The sequence below is a fragment of the Schistocerca nitens genome, chromosome 8, assembly GCF_023898315.1.
Source record: "Schistocerca nitens isolate TAMUIC-IGC-003100 chromosome 8, iqSchNite1.1, whole genome shotgun sequence".
NCBI classification, from domain to species: Eukaryota; Metazoa; Arthropoda; class Insecta; order Orthoptera; family Acrididae; genus Schistocerca; species Schistocerca nitens.
Genome location: NC_064621.1, coordinates 470,626,428 through 470,652,191, shown reverse-complemented (window position 1 = coordinate 470,652,191; position 25,764 = coordinate 470,626,428). Strand labels below are relative to the sequence as shown.

At 38.2% G+C, this 25,764-nt stretch overlaps 1 protein-coding gene across 1 annotated transcript in view; it reads right to left on the bottom strand.

The window, feature by feature from the left end:
* LOC126198832 (vascular endothelial growth factor receptor 1-like) overlaps nt 1-25,764 on the bottom strand; it is a 308,538-nt gene that overhangs the window by 133,624 nt on the left and 149,150 nt on the right. The window contains exons 6-9 of the mRNA XM_049935411.1: nt 18,410-18,552; nt 18,021-18,207; nt 11,672-11,974; nt 596-753 (exon numbers count right to left, since the gene is read on the bottom strand). Coding sequence (XP_049791368.1) covers nt 596-753; nt 11,672-11,974; nt 18,021-18,207; nt 18,410-18,552 — 791 coding nt within the window. The remainder of the gene's footprint in view (nt 1-595; nt 754-11,671; nt 11,975-18,020; nt 18,208-18,409; nt 18,553-25,764) is intronic.

The window sequence follows — 25,764 nt, the reverse complement described above, 5'->3', positions numbered from 1 at the left end:
TAAATTCTGGTCTTGCCTTAAGAAATGGAACAGTGATGAACTGCAGGGAAAATGGCACTCCTGAAAGATGAACACCAAAAAGTAATGTCCATATTATTCTGATAAAAATGTTTGCAATAACCAAAAAGTTCCATCTAATCTTTGCTCAATTTTCGGTATCATGTTTTATCACAAGAGTGATAATAACAATGATACTGTGTGTTGTGTGATTAACTCCAAGATGAAATGTTGAAACATGCAAAGAAGTACCAAGTAGAAAAAAATCAAGCTGACAAATCTGCATATGCCCCCCCCCCCCCCCCCCCCCCGTCCCCGTCCCCTCTCACCACTATTTCAACCCCACCTCTTCCCATTTTTCTATAATTCAGAATCTGCAATGTATTGTGTTTCTCACAAAACAACTTACAATGCAACGTTCAGTAAGTCAGTGGTCGACTTGTAAGATATTTGTTTTTAATGTGTATATGAGAAAAATCTCAACACATGTCCTTTTAATGAAGTGTTGAATTTTATACAATGGTTCAGTATTTACTCCAATGTTGATGCAACTGATTAATGAAAACCAATGGAAGTAATATTTGTGGAGACTACTTACATTGATGGCCATTCTCTCCTTACCCTCTGGCTGAAAAAACCAAGTCACATTTGGGCTTGGCTTTCCAAGGATAGTGGCATTCACTTTGGCACCCACTTTCTGAGACGGTTTATACAAAAATTTAAGTGGATATTGTGGCATGTAGACATGAGGTTTTCCTGAAAACATTGATTGTGTTAGTTCTGTAAGTTCACAATACATTCTGAGCGCAATGCACTCTCTCATAGTTACTTTCATAATTTTGATGTACCATTCCATTTCCCATTTTTCTTCAAACTCTCAAAAATGTGAGTCTTAATCACTGCATAACCCTCCAAGTCTGATGCACTTCACTACCAGCTGTATCTTCAATGACCCAATGACCTACCACCTAATTAACTTATAATGGGTTGTTTATTGTCACTTTGTTATTGTGACTGGAGTATGGTACCCAATGGGGCCTGATATTCACCCCCCCATCAGTCCCCATCTCTGCTTACAGCATTGCCTGTATCCTGCCACCTAGAGGTGAGCATCTTTTGTGTCTTTGTTCTTTTGTTATTTTTTTCTGCAGTTTGTTTTTACTTTTAAAATTAACAAGAATGTGAAACTGGAATATAAAATAATTGAAATATTTTAGGAAGAATGAAAACAGAAGATAAGGAAGAAGAGATTGCATTGGTCCCATAACCTGTTTGGTATCTCTGAATATGGTTGAGACACTGACCACCAGTCACAATGCCTTCATTAAGTTACAATAATAAAGGCTAAACTAGAAGTTATATAAACTAGAAATTATTTGATATTTAATACTACTTGCTGTACAAATGAAGTCACACATAGGAGATGCATGTGTACATTTTGGTTTTGGCAAGTGATGTCATTTGATTGTTATTCGTTTAGTTCTTGTTCATTGTTGACATTTTATTGTTAACTATTGCTTTCTAATACCTAATTAATACATTACTTTCTTACTGTCTATTGTAAGGCAATGATAGTGCAGCAAAGCTGTTGCAGACTGATCTTCATGAGTTGTCTTCCACCCTTTGAGCTCTGTCTGCCTGCTAGACATACTCCTGCTGCCTTGTTTGTGCGTGCTTCTCATACGTCACTTTGGAAATCTTATTTGCCAAGTCATTTGGCTGTGTCCATTGATCTTCCTTTCTGATTATGCTATGGATATCTGGTTCTGTGCTGCTATAGTCTATTTTTAGTTTGTTTCTGATGTCCATGTACTGTCCACAGAAGAAGACTGTATCAGGTGGGGAAACTCCTTTTCCACAAATGCACCTTGGTGTCTGCCTCAGACTCATGTTGTTCAAGTGCATGGGATAAGGTCCATGCCCAGCTAAGAAATGTACCATACTGCAGCTGGGATGGGATTCAGGTGTTTCATTATTAACTACTCCAAATTGTCTGGGAGTATGGTGTACAATCTACATTCCTTATCACTTGTTTCCATTCACCTTGCCATGTATCCAAGCACCAGTTACTCAGCTGGCATGTAGTTTGTAGGTTTACATTGGTAATTGCATTTATCCATTAGTCTCCCCATCTTTAACCAGTAGATTGGAGTTCTTAATGCCTATCAGGTAGATTCATAGCAGCATCTGCTGAAGTTGTACCAAAAACCCCCAAATTGTAAGCAAGACACTTCTTTGTCTTTGTCAGACTGCTGCTTCATTAGTGATCAGAGTCAGTCTATGTACCATCTTATACAAAGATGGCTCAATGTAAGTTCTTGTGACTGAAGAGGTAGTCTGCAGTGTTCTGAATTTAGCCTTGCCAATTTGATGAGTATTTTTTTCTGCTCTGCTTGCTGCTAGTTTCATGTGTTCATGGAAGTTTAATTTCTCATCATTGTATACCCTATGGACTGCCACAGTTGTTTAAGCACACTATGCCCTGAGTGTGATTGACTGCTATAGCTGCTTGCAACGATGTGCTTGTGGTATGGTTAACTGCTGTAGATGTTTTGAAACATTTTGCAGTGGTGGAATACAAACCCTGTTTGATTGCACCAGTGTGGGCATACTCGCCACACTTAATTTATTCTACACCCAACATAACAAATTTTAATGCACAGCAGACAACAGAGTTGTCAGTTTGATATCAGCACTTACAGGTGATACTCATCACAAATAGTTTGCTGTACACACAATAGACAATGATTGAGCATATATGCTCCAATGTGTGTCAATTTGGATTTTCACATTTTACTGTGAGAGAAGTGCTGTTATTGACCACAGTCACTCATTTATTTGTTGGTTTTAATACAGTGAATTTATGTATTGTAACTGCACTTACAAAGTGCCTGGGCTCCGACAAGATAATGCATAATTCAGCATTGATTGCATGGTGACAGTTGTCACAATGAAGCATTAAAGTCACAGCCACCAAATCCCGCATGTTGCTGTCAAAGGGTCAAAACACCCCTTGTAATCTTAACTTGGTGTCACACTCAATAATAATTTTAAGAGTAGTAATGAAGGGTCACTCCTTTTTTTTGCTGATGTATACTTCGATTGGTGTCAGATTTTACACCAGGCAATTTTCCAGCAAACGTGAAAACGCCATTGTTAATGCGTAATATGGATAAATATATATTTTACATAATGACACTTGAAACACTAAGTTCATATATGTGTATTAACAGATGTCCTATCATCCAATCCCTCCTTGTCAACATTTTCCCTATAGTACTTTCCTCACCGATTCTGCGGAGAACCTCCTCATTTCTTACCTTATCTTTCCATTTAATTTCCAACAACAATCTGTACTGCCACATCTCAAATGCTTCAATTCTCTTCTTTTTCAGTTTTCCATAGTCAGTATTTCACTAACATACTATGCTGGACTCCAAACATACATTCTCAGAAATTTCTTTCACAAATTAAAGCCTTTATTTGATACTAGCAGAATTCTCTTTGCCAGGAATGTCTTTTCTGCCAGAGCTGGTCTGCTTTTTATATCCTCACTGCTCCATCCATCATAGATTATTCTGCTGCCCTAGGTAGCAGAATCCCTTAACTTCTTGTAGTGCACGATCACCTATTCTGATAAGTTTCTTGCTGTTCACATTACTGCTATATCATATTACTTTTGCTTTCTTCGGTTTACCTCCAGTATATATTTTGTACTCATTAGACTGTTCATTACATTCAACAGATCCTGTAATTCTTCTTCACTTTCACTGAGAACAGCAATGTCATCAATCAATCTCATCCTTTCACCTTGAATATTAATCCCAGCCTTGAACCATCAGATAAGAAAGAGGAGAGAGGAGAGAAGTAGAGAAGGGGGAAAGACTGGAGAATGTGTTGGTTGAACGAAAGTGTGTGTAGTGCTGGAGTGGGAGCAGGGAAGGTGTAGATTGGTGGAGAACTGGGACTAGCGGAGGTTGATGACAGGGGGTTGCAGGAATGAGGTTTATGTTGTAGGGTGAGTTCTCACCTGCACACTTCAGAAATGCTGGTGTTGGTAGGAAGGATCCAGATGGTGCAGCCTGTGAAGCAGTCGGTGAAGTGAAGCACTTCATGATTGGCAGTGTGTTCAGTAACTGGGTGGTCTGGCTCTCTCTTGGCCACAGTCTGGCAGCGGCCATTCACGTGGACAGACAGCTTTCAGTTGTCATGCCCATGTAGAAAACAGTACAGTGCTTGCAACTTCCTGTAGACCAAATGGCATTTTCACAGCTAGCCCTGCCTATGATGAGACGGGAGACACCTGTGACAGGACAGGAGAGGGTGGTGATGGGAGGCTGTATGGGAAGTCTTACATCCAGGTCTTTTGCAGGGATCTGAGCCATAACTATGGATTTGAAGCAGGGGTGGAGCAGAGATGGACAGTGATATTACATAGGTTTGGTGGGTGACAAAATATCACTGTGGGAAGGGTTCGGAGGATGGGGGGGTAGGATGGTTCTCATTTCACAGTATGAAAAGAGATTGTCAAAACCCTAGCAAAGAATATCTCATAGTATTGTTATTCCATCATGGATTTTCCATTGTTTAATACACCAAAAATTTAATCAGTGACAGTCTCTTTAGCAAAAAGGTCAAGTATTTTCAAGAATTTACCTTTTGAATTGTTGAAGTTTCTCTAAATTGTATTATCAAAGATAAATGCTATAAGCCTGTGTGTAATACTTGGATACAAGCCACGGCACCAGGACACCAGTGCATTTCACTTCAAATATTCTGCAAACAACATCTGTGCTGGCTAGCAAACAGAGGCCAACTGCCATGGGCCACATATCTTGTGCACATTGCACAGCATCCACTGCACTATCTACTGGATTTGTCCTGAAGTGCAGTGCAGCAGGCACTCACTCTCATTTTGTGTCCATACATATAGGCAGCAACTGCTAGTATCAGTACCTGGACTGTTTATATGTTTGTTTATGTTCTCAACTGTTGTTCACTCAAATGTGGGAGAAGAATAAACTTTGGTTCAATTTGGCCACATTGCTTTATGTGTCTTACAGTATGATACATTTGACGAGGAATGTAGTGTTCACTTCTGCATGTTCAGTCCATTTGGTTGTTACTCTGGTTCTTCTGTCCATGGAGGCACTACTCCTATCTCTCATTGAGTAGCAGCAGGCTCTAATGGTTGTCAGTCACACTATTGGTATATCTGCCATCCTTTTCCCCCTTACGATGATGTGACTGAAGACTGGGAGATTTACATAAAGTGAATTCAGCAACATTTCCTGACTTTTGATGCTGCAATTTAGAGTTATTCGAGAAAAACTGTTTCAATCACATGTGTAACACAAGAAACAAAGGCAATTTTATGCTTCACATTCATTGCTTAAACCTATATGCGCAGTCTCCTCAGTATGTGGCAATGAAAATTCATAACAAGCTAAAAGGAAATAATGTTCTGAGTATGAACCTAGAGACACTGAAAACAAAGCTATATGATATACTTTTCAAACACTGCTACTACACTGTTGCGGAGTTCATGAAGGATGAACTGAACATTTGAGCAGGATAAATTTACATATAGTCTTGTGTGTAAATGTAGCTGTCCTTCACAAAAGGGAGGAAAGAAAAATCAAAGTTTATATTAATGTTAAAATTCTTTGTACCAATTAGGCCTAAGTTGTGTTATCCATTTTTTTGATGTGTCTCCTGTCCACTAATCATATGATTAGAAATTGTATGTTATGAGACGAATAAAACACTATTCACTATTCACATCTGTAAAGCTCTGTCTCTTTATTGGATTTGCCCTCACATCTACCAGTTGCACCAGTTAGCCATGTCCCAAGAACCTGTGTGTCACTTTTATTTGGCAAACTATGTTAGTTGTAGCCAAATTATCACCGTAAATGCATGCGCGTCATTGGAGAAAGTGTAGAGTTCTATCTTTGTCATAAACAGCATCGCCAGTCTTGCTGGGCTTGGGTGCCGAACTCCACAACCTCCATCACGAATGTTAGTTTATTACTGATACTCAGTATGATCCTTATGCTACACAATCATTTGGGGTGGTTCCTGACAAGGAGGTGTGTCAACGTGCACTACAGTGTAATAATTTATCTTTGGCTGAAGTGTTAAATGTTGCTCAATCTTCTGAGGTATCTCTTGCTGCTGGTGATCAGACTGAGGCATGGTGTGCCATTGCTGCAGTGGCTCCTGTTCCTGGTCATCAGGTGCCAGTCAGTTCTCAGGGGATGACAAGCTGGCATACATACAAATGCATTATCCTCACTGCACTGGACAGTGACATGCCAAACAAAACAACAACAATAACAGCAGCAGAAGTAGCAGAAATGGCAGCACTCAGCACTCCCATATTGCCCTGTTTCATGCCATATGACAGGTCCATGTACCCTAAGTGCTGGGCAACTTGTAGCAACTGTAAGAGCTGAGGATGCATAGCATCTGTGTGTCATTCCAAGCTCCCTCCTGCAGACATGGACATGGATGCTAATTGTGTGTCTCCAATGATTACAAATCATAACAAATTGTTTATTGAAGTTCAGGCTTACTTGGCATTTGGGGAATTACAACAAGCAGCATATTGCAATTTTGGGGCAATTTATGGTTACCACTACATATAAATCTGTGGTTCACTCCTTGACTTTTTTGGTAGTGGGTATTCATAGTGCTGTAAATTTGTTTGGTCTGGATGCTTTGAGTGCTTTTGGGTTTTCCATTTTGGGTATGGTCCATCTCATTTCCAACCAGGTCCCTTACCAATAGTTAGATTCTCTGTGTTTTGAGTTCTCGTCTCTTTTCTCAGTTGGATTAGGTTGCGCCACTAATATTGTGACCCACATTACCCTGAAAACTACAGGGTGGCTGCACGTGTTCTGTGAAAGCCCTATTCCAGTTGCTTTACGTGATCAAATAAAATCAGGATTGGACAGGCTGGCATCACTGGGGGTCACACAGACTATTACATCAAGTGACTCATCTAGCCCCTTGTAATAGCTAAAAAACCCAACTCGTCAGCTTCACCTCTGCGGCAACTTAAAAGTTTCAGTTAACACTCAATCTATCATTGACACCTACCATTTGCCACATAGACAAGTTACCAGCTAAACCCACTGGGGGCCAGTTTTTCTCCAAAACTGATTTATCTGAAGCTCTCTTACAGGTTCCTTCAAATGAGGACTCTAAATGGCTTCTTTTGACTAACACACCATTCAAGTTGTACCATTATCAGCACCTCCTGTTTGGTGTGGCTGCCACCCCAGTGATTTTTCAGCTTTTTTCAGAACAATTGAGTATGTCCATACCAGGATGCATCAACTATCTTAATGATATTGTTCTGACTGGGCAGCAACACAAAAGCTCTTATGTACACACCTTGTTCACAGTCTGACATACAGCAGGGTTGAAATGCAGCTTGGTCAAGTAAAATTTTTCTCAGCCTCCATTGTGTATTTGGGATTTGAGGTTTCTCAGGATGGTATTCAGCATATATGTCATGCACCATGGTCACAGCTCTGCTTCGCACTGCTATGTCAAAAAACTTCAAGAATTTTTAGGTAAGGTTGTTTACCAACAGCACTCTATTCCAGGTGTGGCTGTGTTGGCCCATTCCCTTCACAAGAATATTCCTTTCCAGTGGATGCTGGCCTGCAAGCACACATTCAGGCATTTGAAATCTAAATTACATTCTGCTCCTTGTTTGGCTACTTTCAATTCTAGCCACAACTTGTTTTGGCTGCAGATGCCTCTCAGTATGGTCTAGAGTTCCATCTCACACATCAAAATGAGGATAGTCCCAAATGTCTGATAGCTTAAGTGTCAAAAATGCTCAACTCCATTCAGCAGCACTACTCCCGAGATGAAAGGGAAGTGCTTGCTATCGTCTACACCCTAAAAACGTTTTGTATGTTCTTGTATGGGTCTAAGTTCAACCTCATTACTGACCCAAAGCCTTTGGTTTCATTGTTTAATCCTTCTACTTCATTGCCCAAGAAAGCAGCACATTGCTGTCAATTTTAGGCCTTGTTTCTGTCTCACTACAACTATAAAATACATTTCCGGCTTATCACACAGCATGTCAATGCTGATACACTGTCCCAGATTCCAATGGGGCAATATCCTACTTTCAATCAAGAAAAACTACTTTGTTTTCACTTGGATGTTGAGGCACATTGTACAGTGGAAGCGTTTCCTATTATGGTCTCCATAATTGCAGCTGCTGTCACTGCCTATCCTGTTTTGCATCATGTGGTACACCTCATTTGGTATGGTTGGCTGGACAAGCCTCCTGAGAGGGCTTCTGATTACATGCCCAACTACTTCACCTTTCGATATTTGATGATGATGTTCTCTTAGGTACGGAGAGGCTGTCACCTATGGTTGTGGTCCTAGCCACTGTACAATGGGATGTTCTTCAGCTCCTACATCAGGGACATTGAGGGAGTTTTGGGTACCAAATTATTGGCTCTTTGGTATGTGTATTGGCCCGGCATCGATGGTGTCACTGTATATCTTGCTGTGGCCTGCTCTCAGTGTCCTATCTAACAGGTGATGCCACAGACGGCACTCTATCCATGGCCCGCTTAGCAGCGTTGTTGGACATTGATACTTTTCTACATTTCCATACATTATCCCCTGTCCTTCAGTGTCAGCCACAGCTATGATTCAGGGCCTCTGCAAAATTTTTCTATTGGAGGATTGCCTTGCACCACTGTGGCAGAACTGTCCACAGTTTGTATCTCAGGCTTTCTGCAATTTCTGTGCCTGTCAAGGCATTTGGCATGTGACTGCTCCTCCTTTTCACCCCAATTTAATGGTAAGGCGGAATGTCCTGTCCGCATGTTCACTGTTCAAATAAGGAAGTATGTTGTGGTCTCCTCCATGAACGACCCCTTGACATACTACTCGAGTTCGTACAGGCTCACAATGGTGGGATACTGGAGTTCAGCCTAGATGCTTCATTGTTGTCAGCCACACATCCTCCTGCCTCACCAACATATACCATTGTGGTCCTCATCATGTTGTCCTCCTGGCTCCAAGGTCTGAGCTTGGAGGTTCAGCCACCAAGTGAATGGATTCTGGCCCAGATTCACAACTGCCTAGGCAGCTGTCTCTGTATGGTGCACACCAGTGATGGGCTGATGGTGCACCAACATGACCAGCTGCATCCCCACACCACAGAGGGGGCTACAGATCCACTGCTGCTGCCTCCGCCTCCTCCCTCAGCACCTGTCCCAACCTTGCAGGGCATCCTTACTGCTGGGGCACAACCATCCTTCTTGTGGATTTCGGCACTTCTTCCAGGGTCTGGGGTCCAGTTAATAAACTGAAAATAACTCCACTACATAAACATCAGCTCAGTGAAGTTATTTTGTCTACTTACATTTGAGAACTGTACAGGAATTGCTGGGAGATATAGGGTATCTGTAAACTGAAAAAGCAAGCAGAACTCATGGTGGGGGGAATTTGCCTTTCCTGGAAGAACACCACAGCTGCCACAGAGGATGACTAATGATCAGTTTTTTCTCCAGCAGTGTAGGACACTGTGAAGAGATTTTTGTAGGTTCTGTACATACAAGTTTCTTGTGTTAGTACTACTAGTAATTTATATCTGTAATCCAACTTTACAAGCAAAGCCCTATGCACCTTGTCCTGACACATGCTGACTATCTGCAGTTGTAATGCACACTGATGCTTGTGTTTCAATCCTGCATTGCCTTATCAGTACCAGCGCCTAACGGCAAGTCATGACAAAAACACTGTTAATAACACACATCCTGCAGTGCACGTCATTCCTATAAAGTTGGGTACCTATATGGTAAATAGATTTTTGTCTACATTGACTCAAGTACCAAAGCTATAATTACAATCACTCTATACTTATGAGGGGAATTACTCCTAAGTGTGCTGCAACCATATGATATGATCTTTTAAATAACAGAATGTAAACATTTCAACAACATCCAATTGTTCCACAGTAACTTATCTTCTCACACAGCCACAGTTATAGTCAATCTTCCAACCGTTGATAAAATAAATTAACTAACTAAACTGATCTTAGACCACCATCTTCTGTAAAATCACCACTTCCACTACCCACACCAACACCAACACCACCACCAAGAATAAATAATTTCTCAGTTTCAGCAAAACCAATGTGTTTTATTTCTTAGAGAGATGTATTTGAGCTATGGACTTGGCAAACTATGCGGTTCCACAGATGCTTCTCGACATAATTTTCCAACATGATGGTGTGTCCCCCCCCCCCCTCCCACAACCCAACTATTATGGGTATGATACCACATTCCTCCATGAGATGTTTCCTCAGTGTTGGATCAGAAGGATCCCCATCGCTGGGCCCCTCAGTCTCCTGGTGATCTGACTCTGATGGATTTCAGTGCATCAGTGCATGGGGGTTCATCAAGGACATTGTTTACGGAACAAAAGTTCAAAATCTGTTGTTGTTGTTGTTATTGTGGTCTTCAGTCCTGAGACTGGTTTGATGCAGCTCTCCATGGTAACCTATCCTGTGCAAGCTTCTTCATCTCCCAGTACTTACTGCAACCTACATCCTTCTTAATCTGCTTAGTGTATTTATCTCTTGGTCTCCCTCTATGATTTTTACCCTCCACGCTGCCCTCCAGTGCTAAATTTGTGATCCCTTGATGCCTCAGAACATGTCCTACCAACTGGTCCCTTCTTCTTGTCAAGTTGTGCCACAAACTCCTCTTCTCCCCAATTCTATTCAATACCTCCTCATTAGTTATGTGATCTACCCATCTAATCTTCAGCATTCTTCTGTAGCACCATGTATTTTACCCAAGAGGACACCATCATCATTTAAACATACAGTAAAGCTGCATGCCCTCGGGAAAAATTAAGGCTGTAGTTTCCCCTTGCTTTCAGCCGTTCGCAGTACCAGCACAGCAAGGCTGTTTTGGTTATTTTGGTTAATGTTACAAGGCCAGATTAGTCAATCATCCAGACTGTTGCCCCTGCAACTACTGAAAAGGCTGCTGCCCCTATTCAGGAACCACATGTTTGTCTGGCCTCTCAAGAGATACCCCTCCATTGTGGTTGCACCTACAGTACGGCCATCTGTATTGCTGAGGCATACAAGCCTCCCCACCAATGGCAAGGTCCATGGTTCATGGGGGGAAGGTTCAAAATCTAGGAGATTTGTAACAACAGATCTATGCTGTGGAAGAGGCCATGACATCTGTCATTCTTAAGAACATGTGATGGGAAGTGGAGTACTGTTTTGATATCCAATAGCATTACAAACAGTGCCCACACTGAACAGTGCCAACAAGCATTAAAAATGTGGGCACTCCTGTGTACAATGTTGGTCAAATAAAGTTATAAATCTTAATAAGTTCCAAAATGTAAACAAATGTTTTTTCTACCTCTACCCCAGACAATCATGAGACAACCACATTTTTTAGAGAAATTGGATCGTGGTCTCTAATTAAGAAACAGAACTCTAAGTTAAAAATAATTTCTTATATCAAAACTGATACTTTAATATTGCTAGCAATGTCATAAGATATTTCTATATACATAAATTAATGAATCACTCCACAATCAAACACATACAAATGAAGTTATTGTGCTTAACAATTTCATATGTTGCTTTTTATGTACTTACCAAGCACAATAAGTTTCAGAGTCAGTTCTTTGGTGAGGTTTTCATTTGTTGCACGCATTTCATAAGTACCTCTATCTTCAATAGTAACCTGTTTTATTTCCAGTATAGACTGTTTCCCATTAGATTTGGTTGAAAAAATCATTCTAGGTGAATTGTTGATTACATCATCATTCTTGTACCATGAAAACTCAGGTTGTGGATGTGCTTCAACACTGATGACCCATTTCAAGTTCTGTCCTTCAACAAGTTCCATATCAGTTTTGTTCCCATTTACTGTCAAGTTTATGTAAGCCTCATTCCTATCTGAAAAACAGAGATGTTTAAGCAAAACTGTATCAAAATATCCATAGAAATGGACTATTTACAATGAAACATGTAAATCATATTTATCCATAATCAGAGTGTATTGCCAGTTGTAAATTGTGAAGTGGGACAAGCACCTTAAGCTAGTCAAATGATGAGAACAAGTCAGTGAGGAAGGGAAAGGGAACAAGCATGTTGAGTTTAATGGAGACAAATAATGAAGACAAAGCAGTAGAAAAATACATTTCAACTACTTCCAACTATTCATTTATGCTTTATTTTATGACAATGGCAGTTTCCAAAGAACATATTTACCTACATCTGTAAATACAGACTCCTATATTCAGTACATTAATATTTGTCATGCAGCTTTACAATGGACACTGCTACTTGCCATGTAGCTAACAGAAATATCCAATAAACTAATCCAGATATTTGAAAATCTTCCCACTAGATTACGTAGCTCTAGTCCAAACAAGGAGAGAAAGTCTATATGAAAATTATTTGTGTGTCTTATATTGTGACTGTGCAATTCGTAACTTGGTTGAAAATTATTTTTACTGTCAGCAACAACACACATTAAAGTGTCAATGCATCGGGAAATGACTAAGGAAGGACCCCAGCATTCTTAAAAATGCTTCTGAAAGGCATAACAGTTATCCATTTTACACAATATTTTTACAGCTCACTTTTGCTAAATAGGCCTTTTATTTGCTTTAGGTAACTATCCAACAAAATAATCTCTTAAGACAACATTGAGTGGGAAAAAACAGAAAAAAAGGGTAGCACTTTTTTCCTTTCAGTTAACACAGTGAGAAATGTTGTTGAGGGCAGTGCACAATGAAATGAGCTTCTTCATTAGTTCATCTGTGTGTTTCACTTTGCATATGAGAATGTATATTGCTGGTCCTGAAAAGGTCATTATTTGCATGTCTGAAACTTCATAGCGGGAGTCTTTGTGAGAATAAACCTTTGACTGCTGTTGACAAGTTAACTTGTCATGCTCCACTGTTCCTCAAGTGCTGACAAAATGTTTAAATGTGGGCCCTGGGTTTCATTTTCGGTGCTATTGATGTGTTCCAATGTCTCTCAGAGTTTTGAATGAGTTACGTCATATATCTTGGTGAATAAAAAAGTTTCATTTATTTACCAAACAACATATGTGCCTCTTTGTGTGCTATTGTTTGCAAAAAAACTTCATTTAATACCTGTAACTGTTTATGAATTATGATAATCGTTACAACCATGATTCCCCATGCAAAGGGATGGAATTGGACATGTTGTACACAACCGCCTGGCAGATATAAAGAATAGTAACTCAAGAACGAAATAAGATACTGTTTTTCTCTCAATTTTAAGTAAAATTTTGATACCTTATCTACATTTCATCTACATCAATGTATGAGCTGAAATTAACAGTATGCAATGTGTTTTTACCACTACGAACTCTAAAAGTTTGTGCAATGATTTACTTAATTTGATGCAGCACAGTAACTATGACAAATAATGAAAAGAAACTCAGTCCTTTATCGAGCAAAGATATCCTACTGTAAAATGTTTTCTTAAAATGGTATGATAATTATTTCATAGCACCTGGAATGCCATCTGTCAGCACACGTAGAAGCGTATGGCAAGCAGAACAGCAACAACAAAGCCACACACAGCACAGAATACAGAGAACACATCTGGCAGCAAAATGGTTATGACTAAGTGTTAGCTGTGAACAATTTATAGGCCTGTTCAGCCATCTGAGCTTTATCTCCTCTTTGATTAGCATCTTTGTGTCATCAGCAAACATTACAGTTATGGAACCACCCTTGCATGTCATTCTGGCCCCAGCATAGATTCTTGTGGAACCCTAACTGTTATATTCCCTGATTGAGCTGACTCTGATGCATATCACACAGTCTGCTAATGAGATGCTCAGTTGTTAAGAAGGTAAAGTACATTCATTCCATAATATATTAGTCTGTTAAGTAGAATTTGTGATCCGCCCAATAAAAAGTTTTTGCAAGATCACTATAGCAGGATAAAATTCTTGTTCAGCTCTCCCAGTACCTCAGTTTTGATGTTTTCTATTGCTGACCCTGTGAAGAATCCTTTACAAAAGACAATTTGAGAGGTAGTTAACAACTTCTGCTTGGTTAAATGAGTCAATATCAGAGTTGTAAAACTACCATAGGCCACTGAAGCCCACATCACCTAGGATATCACTTCCATGCATAACAATGGAGCGGAAAGGAAGCGTTTGGGTGGTGAGGGGATGGGGGGGGGGGGGGGGGATCAGAACTGTGCATGTGCGGTATCAGAGAGTGGCCAAACAAAGTCCACATTGCTGAACTGCATTGCTGCAGACAGCAGTCAGGCTCATTTGCCTACGGTACATTGTATTATACATTCAAGTCTAAGAGTGGAATAGTAGATATTAAAACCAATTTCGATCAATTGTCATGAGAGAAATATTAATTCATGTCATTAACTCATGTCAATTGCTCCACAGATTTACTCTGCATGACGTCGGGAGGCGAGAACTGCTGACACAGCTTTGTGAAGACGTGAAGTACAATTTCTCTCAAAACAACATTGAAACTGCTTGCAATAATTACCATTTATTGTGATTTGAACAGCATTATAAGTAAAAATTTAATAATAAGAAAATTAACTTCAAGCACAAACTGAAATCATTATATTTGCTTGACAACTGATTCTGCTCATTAGAATTTTTAAAAATGTGTAAGGTGTGTGTGTGTGTGTGTGTGTGTGTGTGTGTGTGTGTGTGTGTGAGTGTGAGTGTGAGTGTGTGTGTGTGTGTTTGACAATATTCAAGTGTAATCACTGCATGCAAAAAAGAATTAGTGGTAGAAAAGATTAATGTAGAAGACTCTATAAAAATAGTCAGTAAGATGTCATATTTTTCGTTGTTAATGGACATTATGGTGTAAACAAACATGTTCGATATTACAGTGAGAGACCACATTTACAATCCACTGAACAAGCAAACAATTAACCATCATCTGCGAATAACTCCAGGGAATCTGACCAACAACATTGAAACCCACCGATATCTCAACAAGTAACAGTTACTCTCATTTTAGGTCTTTATCCAGTTCGTGCATAGAAAATGACAGAGGTTTACAACATGGTGGGAGAAGCTTAACTTCTCCTCAGGCAATACGAGCTGAACATTATAGTCTTCATAATTAAAAGGATACAAAGTCCTAATAAAAAGTCTAGGAAGTTCTCATTTATGCATGCAACTGGTATGTTGACAAACACATTTTTTATACCACGAGTTCTTAAAACTAAAAAATATTATTACTCTGTTCCAACGTCTACATCATAATACCATCATCATTTCTATTTGAGTCTGTTTTCAAACAATCTGATTTTAAATTTATGATGATAGGTTCAAGGCTTATAACCATCATCACTTCCCTGTCAAATTCTTCCTTCTGAAGCTTTTCAGCATGCCACACAGACTGTGCCCATGCTACAGGTGGGATGTTGTCTGTTGTGTCATTGTCTATTGCCTCATGCACAAGCAGTTCACTGTATGTTATCTTGAATGTTTTGTTTTTTTCTCCCACATAGACTTAAAACTCATTGCCCAAATTAATTCCATGGGGCTATAATGACAGTGATACATGGGTAAACGGAAAATGGTGTGATCCCATTCACATGCAAGGAAGTCAAGTTTGTTCATTCTGTCATGCGACTTGTACAGTATAAATTAACAAGCTGCAGGAGTTTGGTACGAGTCTAGTTTATACGGTGCTTAATATTTTTATTTTCAAGACGGGGAAAAATATCCACTTTTCTGATGTTTGTACTTGATGTTTTCTCTATAGCAGTTGAATTATAACTGACAATGACCAATTTCAAAGCAAGGTATGACAAGAATTGTGAATCACATCATGAAACTGACAGCTTTCATTGCCGAATGGTAATCACTGCTGTTTTTCTTGCACGTAAATAAAAGTTTTATCTCTGAAATGAAATCAGAAGAAGAGTCAGCATGCAGGATAATTATCCAAGAACCCAACCCTATGAGAAATTTAAAACTGCCAGTACCATCACTCCATCACTCATTTTCCACGAGATCATCTTGGAATGATTCTAATTGATCCATGTTTCCTCAAGGTCATACACCGTTGAACTACCTCCTTCTTTTGTATCATGAATCTTTATATGGGATATAGTTCTTGCTGCACCTAGGTTACTTCTTTGAACTAAAAACTCTCTTCTTAACATATCAGGAACCAACGTCTTAAAATTCTTTACCTTGACGGAGCACTTACCATTGAAGCCTGCGTAACTGTCACATGTTTTTGTTATGTCAGGCATTCATCATTCACATGGAGCACTATAAAACATCATTGTTAAAACTATCAGTTTGTGTTACAGGTTCCTTGTGATTTTGTTGCTTTCCAGGCGACATGAAACCAACTGTTTCTACGGTTCTTACAGCTCTGACACTTTCCTTTACAATTCGCTGTACAGTTCTCTTGCTGACACCACATGGTTCTGGAGGCCATTCTTGTGTTTTCCAATGTCAACAGTAGGAGACCTTCTTTTAAATTCACATTTGAAAAAGTTATAAATGAGGTAAATAATCCACCTCGCCTGCTTGTGAAGCACATGTTTTTTGGCGTCACCTGTCTTTTTTTTTAATTGCACTTAAACATTTACAAGATACACATCCACAGCTATAATGTTGCAAGAGAAAAAAAAGGAAACAAAAAAATTGATAGTTGAATGAATAATTTGGTTGATGCGAAGTGCAGCAGCAGTGCAGCATGTACAGGCGAGATTCTCACTCTCCAGCTGTAACACTCTCCTACCTGCTTGGAAAGAGAATGAATATTATTGGCCGCCAGTGGCTAGTGGAAAGGGATGGACAGAATGGCTGAAAATTGGGCCATCTTCTTACATAACACCAACAATATCATGAAATCGTGCTGCTGTTGAGGTGTGCTGATCAAGTATGGGCGATGGCCAGCTGTGGGTGATGTTCATGGCTTGTGCTCTGATTTCGGTGCTTGCTGCAATTCTGGGCTCTGTCATCTGCTTCAAGTTCTGCTATGGTTTTGACCATTACACTTTCTTGATGTGTTGGTCAGGAGGAAAGTTGATGCTATGTTTTGTGAAGGATGCTGTGTATAGGATGCCTGTGCACACTGACTTGTATCTACAAGCTGATAGTTTTCACCATCTTGCTCACCATGAAGGGGTACTTTGCACCTTCATTCATAGAGCTTATATTGTTTCAGACCATGAGAGTTTCTCAGCTGTGTTAGCCAATCTAAAGGTCACCTTTTGTCAGAATGGATATAGTGAATGACAAATCAGATGTGTGGTGTGCTATCAACCTACACACACTGGGTGAGTGATGATAATACCAAGTTGATACCAAATTCTACAGCCTTTCTGCCTTACACAGGGAACATTTCAACAACATTTGTCATCTTTTGCAGAAGTATGATGTATGATGGGTTTCCTCATCTACACCTAAAATTAAGGACTTTTACATTTAGTTAAGGATGATGTCCGTCTGCATAAGGATGCATGTAATGCATTCCTTGCAGGTGTGGAACATCATTTATTGGTCAGACTACCAGGACCATAGAGGACCAGTACCCTGAGCCTAAGTGTCACACAAACTTACAACAGACAAGCAGATATGTTATTGCAGGACATTTTATTCGCACCTGTCATTCTATTGCATGTAACACTGAGATTCTGGCAAGCACTTCCAGCTATTGGGGTAGTGTTGTTATGGAAGTAGTTGAAATTAAATTAGCAAGTAACCTTGTAAATAGAGATGGAGGTTTTTGCTTAAATTCTTCACAGAATCCTGATCTCTCCCCTGTCAAAAAACACAGTGGAATAGAGCTAACTTTACCCTTCACTAGTTTAGTGTTTACTATGTAAATGTATTTAAAACATAAACACAAGTTCAAAATTTAAGCTACAATAATTTTCAATCAATCTGATGCCAATAATGTTTTACGAAAGTAGATGAAATATATTAGTAAAATTTACTTACTAAAAATTTTCAAATATACTGTTTCACTGTTGGTATTTTTTGCATGATCTTCCACCTTACAAGTGTAGTTCCCTGTGTCTTCCAATTTTGCATTAAATATATTTAATTTTCTTCTTCCAGTTGTGAAACGGTGCCCAGGGCTCATTGGAGGCTCTATCTCTATTTCTTCTACTGTGATACGATCACTCTGTTAGCAAACAGAAGAGTCAAAAAATCAAATATGGGTACACAATTTCAAAATGCTGTATCATATCAGAACACCTTCATTATATATTATTTAAATTCATAAAAAAATATTGCATCATTACATTATTTGTATGTTTCCAAGTCCCTCTCCATAGATTAAAGATACAATATAGTAATTAGAACAGATTTGAAACACTGCTCACCTCATTTGGAACTATCCATTCCAAATAAAACCTTGTTGAAGTGGGTACAGTAATTCTACACTCTATAGTCACATTCTCACCAACTTTCACATGTTGCAAATTGGTCTCATCAATGGCTGGTCTTGCTACAGAATCTGCATGTTCTATACAAATAACAGACAATAGATTGGCAGATGCATGCATCACCATATTATTATGACAAAATTAAAAAAGAAATGGGCAAAATCTTTCTGCAAGAAATATGAAAAAGTAAACACCAATAATGATAACACATGATTAAATTAATAAAATTGAGAAAAATAAAAATAATAATAAATAAAAGTGAGAGGGTGGAGGTAGTATTTTAACAATGGTTAAATCTTGGAAGGTGTCAACATGGACGGATATGTGGGGAAAAAGTTCCATTCTCCAGATTTAGAGGAATTAGTATTGAGTGCTGGGACCTAAGTAGGTCATGCAGTGTAGTCAAACACTCACGCCCGTTACTTTATCCAGTGGAGAATATTCAGCAACTGGGAAACAGGTATCATCAAAATGGGCACTACTTCAATATCTCTTAGTAGGCTCAGCCAGTTTGGTAACAGAAATTCCCATATAAAATGCTATGAACAACATGTATGGTTTAATGTTTTATTCTGCTTTTTACATTGCAAGTAGCTGTTGGTGGGTGCACAAGACAGGTTTAACAGTGGCAATGGCTGCAAGAGCAGGAACCATGAGTAAGGATACTGGTCTGGAAATGTCATATAGTTTGATCAGTATGTTAATGAGGTTACATGAATGACAGTGGATGATGTCAGAAGGATATCAGAAAGAGATGACCTCATTTCAGGACTTGACTTGTTAAAGTCATAGCTTGGTGGAGTAATGTATTGAGGCATTTGAGACCTGGTAATATGGGGAGTGGGGGGGGGGGGGGGATGTTCATCTGAGAGTTTTTTGGAAGAGAGAATTATGTTTGTGAAGAAGTAAGCAACTGATACGGGTATTTGCTAGTGGACAGGATTTGTGCATTAGTTGCAGGAGAGGGAGCCCAGCACCTGTTGTTTGTGTAGGTATTGGGGGATTCAGTGATGGATCAGGTTTACCATAGATTCCTACACTGTAAGGGGTGGCAGCAGTCTAAATCATATCGTTGCTTATTCGTTGGTTTTTTTATGAACCAAAGTTTATTTATTGATCATCCATTTTATCATGTACAATGATATAGGACTTGTCATATCTTAACACAAAAAAACTAATAATAGTGTCTGTATACAACTCATGCAGATAATTAAGTACATAAAAAGCAAATCATACAGATACATATAAAACTATACAGATAACCCAATAAGTAAACCAAACAAATTCTAAGTTTACATTATATCCAGTCACGTGGCTAAGTTTGATAAAAAATAAAGAGGAATGAGTTGGGAAAAGGAGTTTAGCTGTTATTGGAACTGGAGAAGTTTTTGTTCTCTGTAGGTAAGATGGAAGAGATGTACAGCTAAGAATGAACCAAGCTAAGAGATCAGGATTCCAGGTCTTAATAAATGTCTCTTCCATGCAGCTCATTAAAGGTTACCATAGGATGTGTCCTTTGTTTCCATTGTGATATTTACTGCTTATTGCCCACTGATCAGCATCACCTTCATCAAGGAAGAAAATGATTATTTCATTGTTGTTCTTGCATCTGAGTATGAGGTAAAACTTTTATTTTGATAGGGCCGAGTCCTACCACACAGTTCTGCATGGACTACATCTACATCAATGCTCTTCCAAACACTGTGAAATATATGGCACAGGGTAGGTCCCATTGTGCCAGTTATTAAGATTTCTTCCCATTCCATACACAGATTGAGTATGGGAAGAAGGCCTCTGTGCATGCTGTAATTAATCTAATCTTGTCCTCTAATTCCATATGTGAGTGACACAAAGAGTTTTACTATATTCCTTTGTTATTGTTACTACTTTATGCTCACTACTATTTCATTACCTCTATTACTTGTCAAATGCAGAGCTAAATAATTTACTGTGTAATATGCTGCTGACTAACTGTCTTCAATATAACCCTGGAAAAAAATTCCAAGTAATAATTTTCAGCATTACAGCCACAAAATGATAATGCATTCTAGAACACAGGAGGATGCATTATTTTGATATTTATCTGTAAAGGTGGTTAAATGCCAGCAAAGAATCACATAGTAAGAGGATTTCTGAAGAGCATAGGTGCAGCTCTCATATGGAAAGGCATGTCCAGAGACACGCCAAAAATTTTATTGAATGAGATGTATGTGATACTGTGTCGTAATTTCAAGTGATGCTGAAACAGACATAGAAAAATTGTGGTCATTATGAAGTATCTGGTAAGGAGGTAGTGCCAATTTCAGTGAATTTATTTATGGAGTATAGTAACAGCAATTCCTGGCAAGTAAGGGAGCATAATTAGGACAGATGTCCTCTTAGGATCCAAAGTTTTGATGTTAGGTGTCCTCTATTAACTTTTTTGTGAATTATACACTGTAATAAAAACATAAAAAAAACATTTAAGTGAATATTACTTGAATAGAATGTTTTGCAAGTGAAGAATTTTCAAACATAAGAAACAGACTCTTTGTTCTATGAATTCCATCAATCAAAATAAACATGTTTATTTTACGTCATATTTGAACATCTAATAAGCTCAATTCTTAAAATATTGTTATATTTTTTACACAAGAAATAAAATTACAGCAACAGAGATAATTACAGCAAGCAAGCTACAATAAGAATTGCAGTAAGTGTACATACAATAAAAACCAGTTTATTTAAATAGTTAAAAAAAACATGCAGCTTCACTCAGTTCAGGTGAAACTACAGGTTATAAATTTTGATTTGGCCTCAAGTAAAAATGTTAATTACTGAATGTGCATCTTCAAGCCTGAAACTGTTGTAGCTTCTTAATTTCACTTGCTATAAAAATAACATAAGACTAACAACACATATTAGTTGTAACAACTTGAATTAATATTAATAAACCTATAAGTACATTATTTTATAATTTTACTGCTCATCTAAAAACAGGCAACACTGCTAATATTTTATGCCAGGGTGGCATAAGATGTCACAACTATGGAAGTGAAACACAAATGCATATAGTTGAAACTTACTCATAACTGAGAGAACAAAGACCTTTTGTTGCATATTATTACCATATGTTGCAGTACTTGAGCAAATGTTTCCTCTAACTACTTTTTTTTACAATGAGCCTGTATCCCACCCTGGAATGAAACATCTGCAATTGAAACACTTACACAACATACAACTGTTTTGAAACAGAATGTAAATTTAACAATAGAAACATACTGCCCTTTTTAATGCTTTTAGAAAGAGTTTGTGTACTGCCATTTTCTATGTTCTGCACTACTCTTTTCCCTTCTCTCTTAACACCGAATTTCTATGCTCAGAGATGCATGATTTTATAATTTTTACATAATGTTATGCTTTTGAGCAGTTTATCCACATATGTGACTCTTTGAGAGCACTGAAAAGGACATTTCTGCACTATATGAACAGTGCCACTAAAGTAGAGAGCAGTACAGCTTTCCAACTTAATGTCTCGGAAAATACAAAATCACATCCAAAACTTAATGGATTATCCTGGTACGAGTTAACTTTGTATGTAATAATTTTATCCACCTTCAAATGATTATGTACAGTATTATAGCATGATCATCATTTTAATATGTATATGTATTAGAAACCATCAGTTTTATTATAGTTCAGGTTTAATGTAAAAATTTTCATTTTTATTGTCACAGTAAACATAATACTTACTCTCTCAAACGACTTCTCACAGCTAAATGATGAACCATTGGAATTAAATGATTAATGGAAAATCTCATATACAGATGTGAAACAAATACTAACAAAGAGATAGAGGGGCTGGCCAGTACTTACCTCAGCTCAGTACAGCCGATAGATACACAAAAAACAGAACCAAAAATTTACGTTCCTAGCTTTCGGAACAAATGTTCCTTCATCAGGGAGGAGAGAGGGAAAAGAAAGGGAAGAAGGGAAAGTAGATTCAGTTACTCACAACCCAGGTTATGAAGCAACAGGGAAAGGAAAACAGTGATGAGGAAATGTGTAAACCTGAGCCATACTGTATATTGCAAATATGTATTCATGAATATTTACATAAGCTCAAATCTTCTTTCCAGCTAATATCAGGACAAAGACCAATACTCTTGTCACTTGCTCTAGAACCTTGGTACCCAGCCTTTCTGAGACCATTACCCCTGGACGAGACAAAATGTTATCCAAACAAAGTTTCATACCTAATTAAAAATTAGACTGTAAAAAAATTAATAGTCACAAGATTAATGTAACCAATTATTTATAATACTACTTTCCTAATGATCAATGACAAACTGAAGCATTTTCTATGTTTTTCACAGTTCTGTATATTTCTAAGAATCATTCTTATATTTAGTTTGGTGTACACAATTGCACAGCAGAATTTATGTACCAAGCTCATTCAGTTCCTTACTTTTGTTCTCATTATTACTGCAGCTGGGAGTCTGCCCTAACTCAAGTATGCTGTGGTGAATGGAATTGATATTCTTAAGGTTTCTTCCAATAATAATGGCTATGGGTGACAAACTGTTCACCAACACAATGTCAGTTCTGTTTATGAAAATCTATTTATAGTGTTGCCTTTGCGAGGTGAAGAAATTTTACTTGGGTTCTAATTTCAGTACCTGAAAACATTCCTTCACCCACTGAAACTAGTTTACATCAAATGTCAAATCTGAAAAAATAGCTACTATTAGAATTTATTAATGATGGCACATGATTACTACCATACAATGGATAGCAAAAGCGAGGAATAGAAGAGTAAAGCTGACCTTGAGTGATTTTGGTACACTAATTAAATTTTCAAAATGAATTTTTCACATTTATGAAACTAAAAATTAACACGTGTTTCACATTAACAGTTCTGACTCATGACAGTAAGACATAATCTTTTAACACAAAGATCATTCAAAATTTGAGGGTGGTTCATTGATGAATGGAGTGAAATGCATGCCAAAATTAATGAATGGAGACAAAAAAGCAAATAAATGAATTACAGGTGTGATATGAAAAGAAGTGGAAGTGAGCTGGACAGCACCCATGAAGGTGGATGGTAATTAACCAAAGCAAGTTATTTTCTCAATTTCAAAAAATCAGAACAAACTGTGAAGGCAGTCTTATGCATGGTAAGCCAATGACAATAGAAAATATGTAGGAGGTACAATGATTTGTACCACTTAAGATTACAGTACATGGACTTTTGTAGCTGGAGCTTTTATCTAGCAGTTTGTATCATATGGCTGCTGGTGACTTATGTGGTGTTATATACATAAGTCTACAAACATTTTGACAAGAGAGATTTTTTTAAAAAATTAATTGAGAGTAATCACTAAAGCTTCATTGGACACATTTTGTTTTTACCTCTCAGAACTTCCATTTTACCATAGTGAAAGGGGGGGGGGGAGGGGGTAAATATCCTTGGTTGGGAATCACTGCACTAGAACATGGGAGTCATGGTACCTCAGACATGAGAGACAGTACTTTCAGTACTTTCTAAGAAGCAATGGATGTTCCACTAAGGATACTGGAAATGTGATGAAGACAAGCACCTGGCAAAATGGCCCTTTAAAGAATAAATAAAGACACAGTATAAAAACCACATACAGACTAAGTGTATATTGGAATGATGGAATGATCTGTTTACATCAGGAGCACAGAGCAAAAATTAAATTACACATTGGAACAGATAGACAATTCAACGATGTGTTGCGTGATACCAAGCATTCTGTAACTTTCACTGAAACCTGTAGGACTTGAGTGAACAGGAATTAGCATATCCTTCTGTTCCAAAAACAATCAAGATCTACAAGATCTACATGTGTAGCACATGATATTGGTATGTATAATAAAACAACTGTGAATAGAGATGTAAATCATATACCAACATATCACAAAATAATGGTATGAGGATCATCCAGAAACTAAAGAATATTTTGGCATAACTAAATAAAAATGAAAGACATCAACACAAAACTTTACTACATTTTTCAGTGTAGTCACCAAAACTGTCAAGGCATTTACAGCAACATGGGACAAATTTTTCAAGACCTGTGTTGTACTTCTCTACCATCAAAGCTATGAGTCAGAATGTCACTGCTCGTTTGAGGACTTCAGCGTTTGCAAATGTTTTTCTATCCAAAAATTCCTGTAGTTTTTGGAATAAGTGAAAATCACTTGGTGCCAAGTCAGGGCTGTAAGGAGGATGCCCAAAAATTTCCCATTTGAGACACTGAAGTTCTAGCTGGATTCTAAATGATGCATGAGGTCATGCATTGCCATGAATCTGAAAAACAGTATGCGAATTTTGCGACAGCAGAGTTAGAGGAGCAATTTGTCTGCATTGTATTTTGCAAGAAACTGAAAAAAATCTTTACAGAGACACACCAAATGATGCAGGAATCCTACGGTGATGAATTTCTAGGCCATACTTCATGTTACAAATGGTTCATATGGTTTAAAAATGGCCAGATGGAACTTAAAGATGACCCTTGTTCAGGGTGTCCTTCAACTTCTGCTGATGATGCTCATGTCAGGAATGCCAACAAAATTGTCCATGCCAATTGAAGACAGACTGTCCAAGAGAGTGCAGAAGAATGTAGTATTTCAATTGGATCATGTCATAAAATCTTGAAACAGCCTCTTGGAATCCATCAAGTTGCTGACAAGTTCGTCTCATGGCTCAGGAGTCATGCATGGCTATTGCTCTAAAAAAGGAACCACTGTGCTGCCTCACCCTGCGTATTCTCCAGACCTGACTCCCATGGACTTTCCTTTTACTTACAAAGTTGAAAACCCCATTGAAAGTATGAAGATTTGCAATGACAGATGAGATAAAAGAAAATTCACAGACTGCGCTTCATACGATCCAGCAAAAGAAGTACTGAGATTGCTTCTGGAAGTGGAAATGATGCTGGGAGTGGCATATCAGTTATGGAGGAGAGTATTTCGGAGGAGACCATGTGCAGCTGGTAAATCGTATGTGTAGAAAAGTTCTGAAATTTTTTGAACAGACCTCATATGTAATACCAGTAATCATTTGAGGTGAGTGGGTGGGGGAGGGGGGGGGGACGACAGTAAGTCTGGATGTGAGAACACATTTGAATTCCACATTCTGCATGATACCAGGGTCATTCAATAAATAATGTTCAATAGTTTTTTTTTTCTCAGGACATATTTGTTATTAAGAATTAAACTTGGTTACAATATCTATCAACTTTTCTTATCCATGTACTGATTTCCTACGTATTCTACATCACATT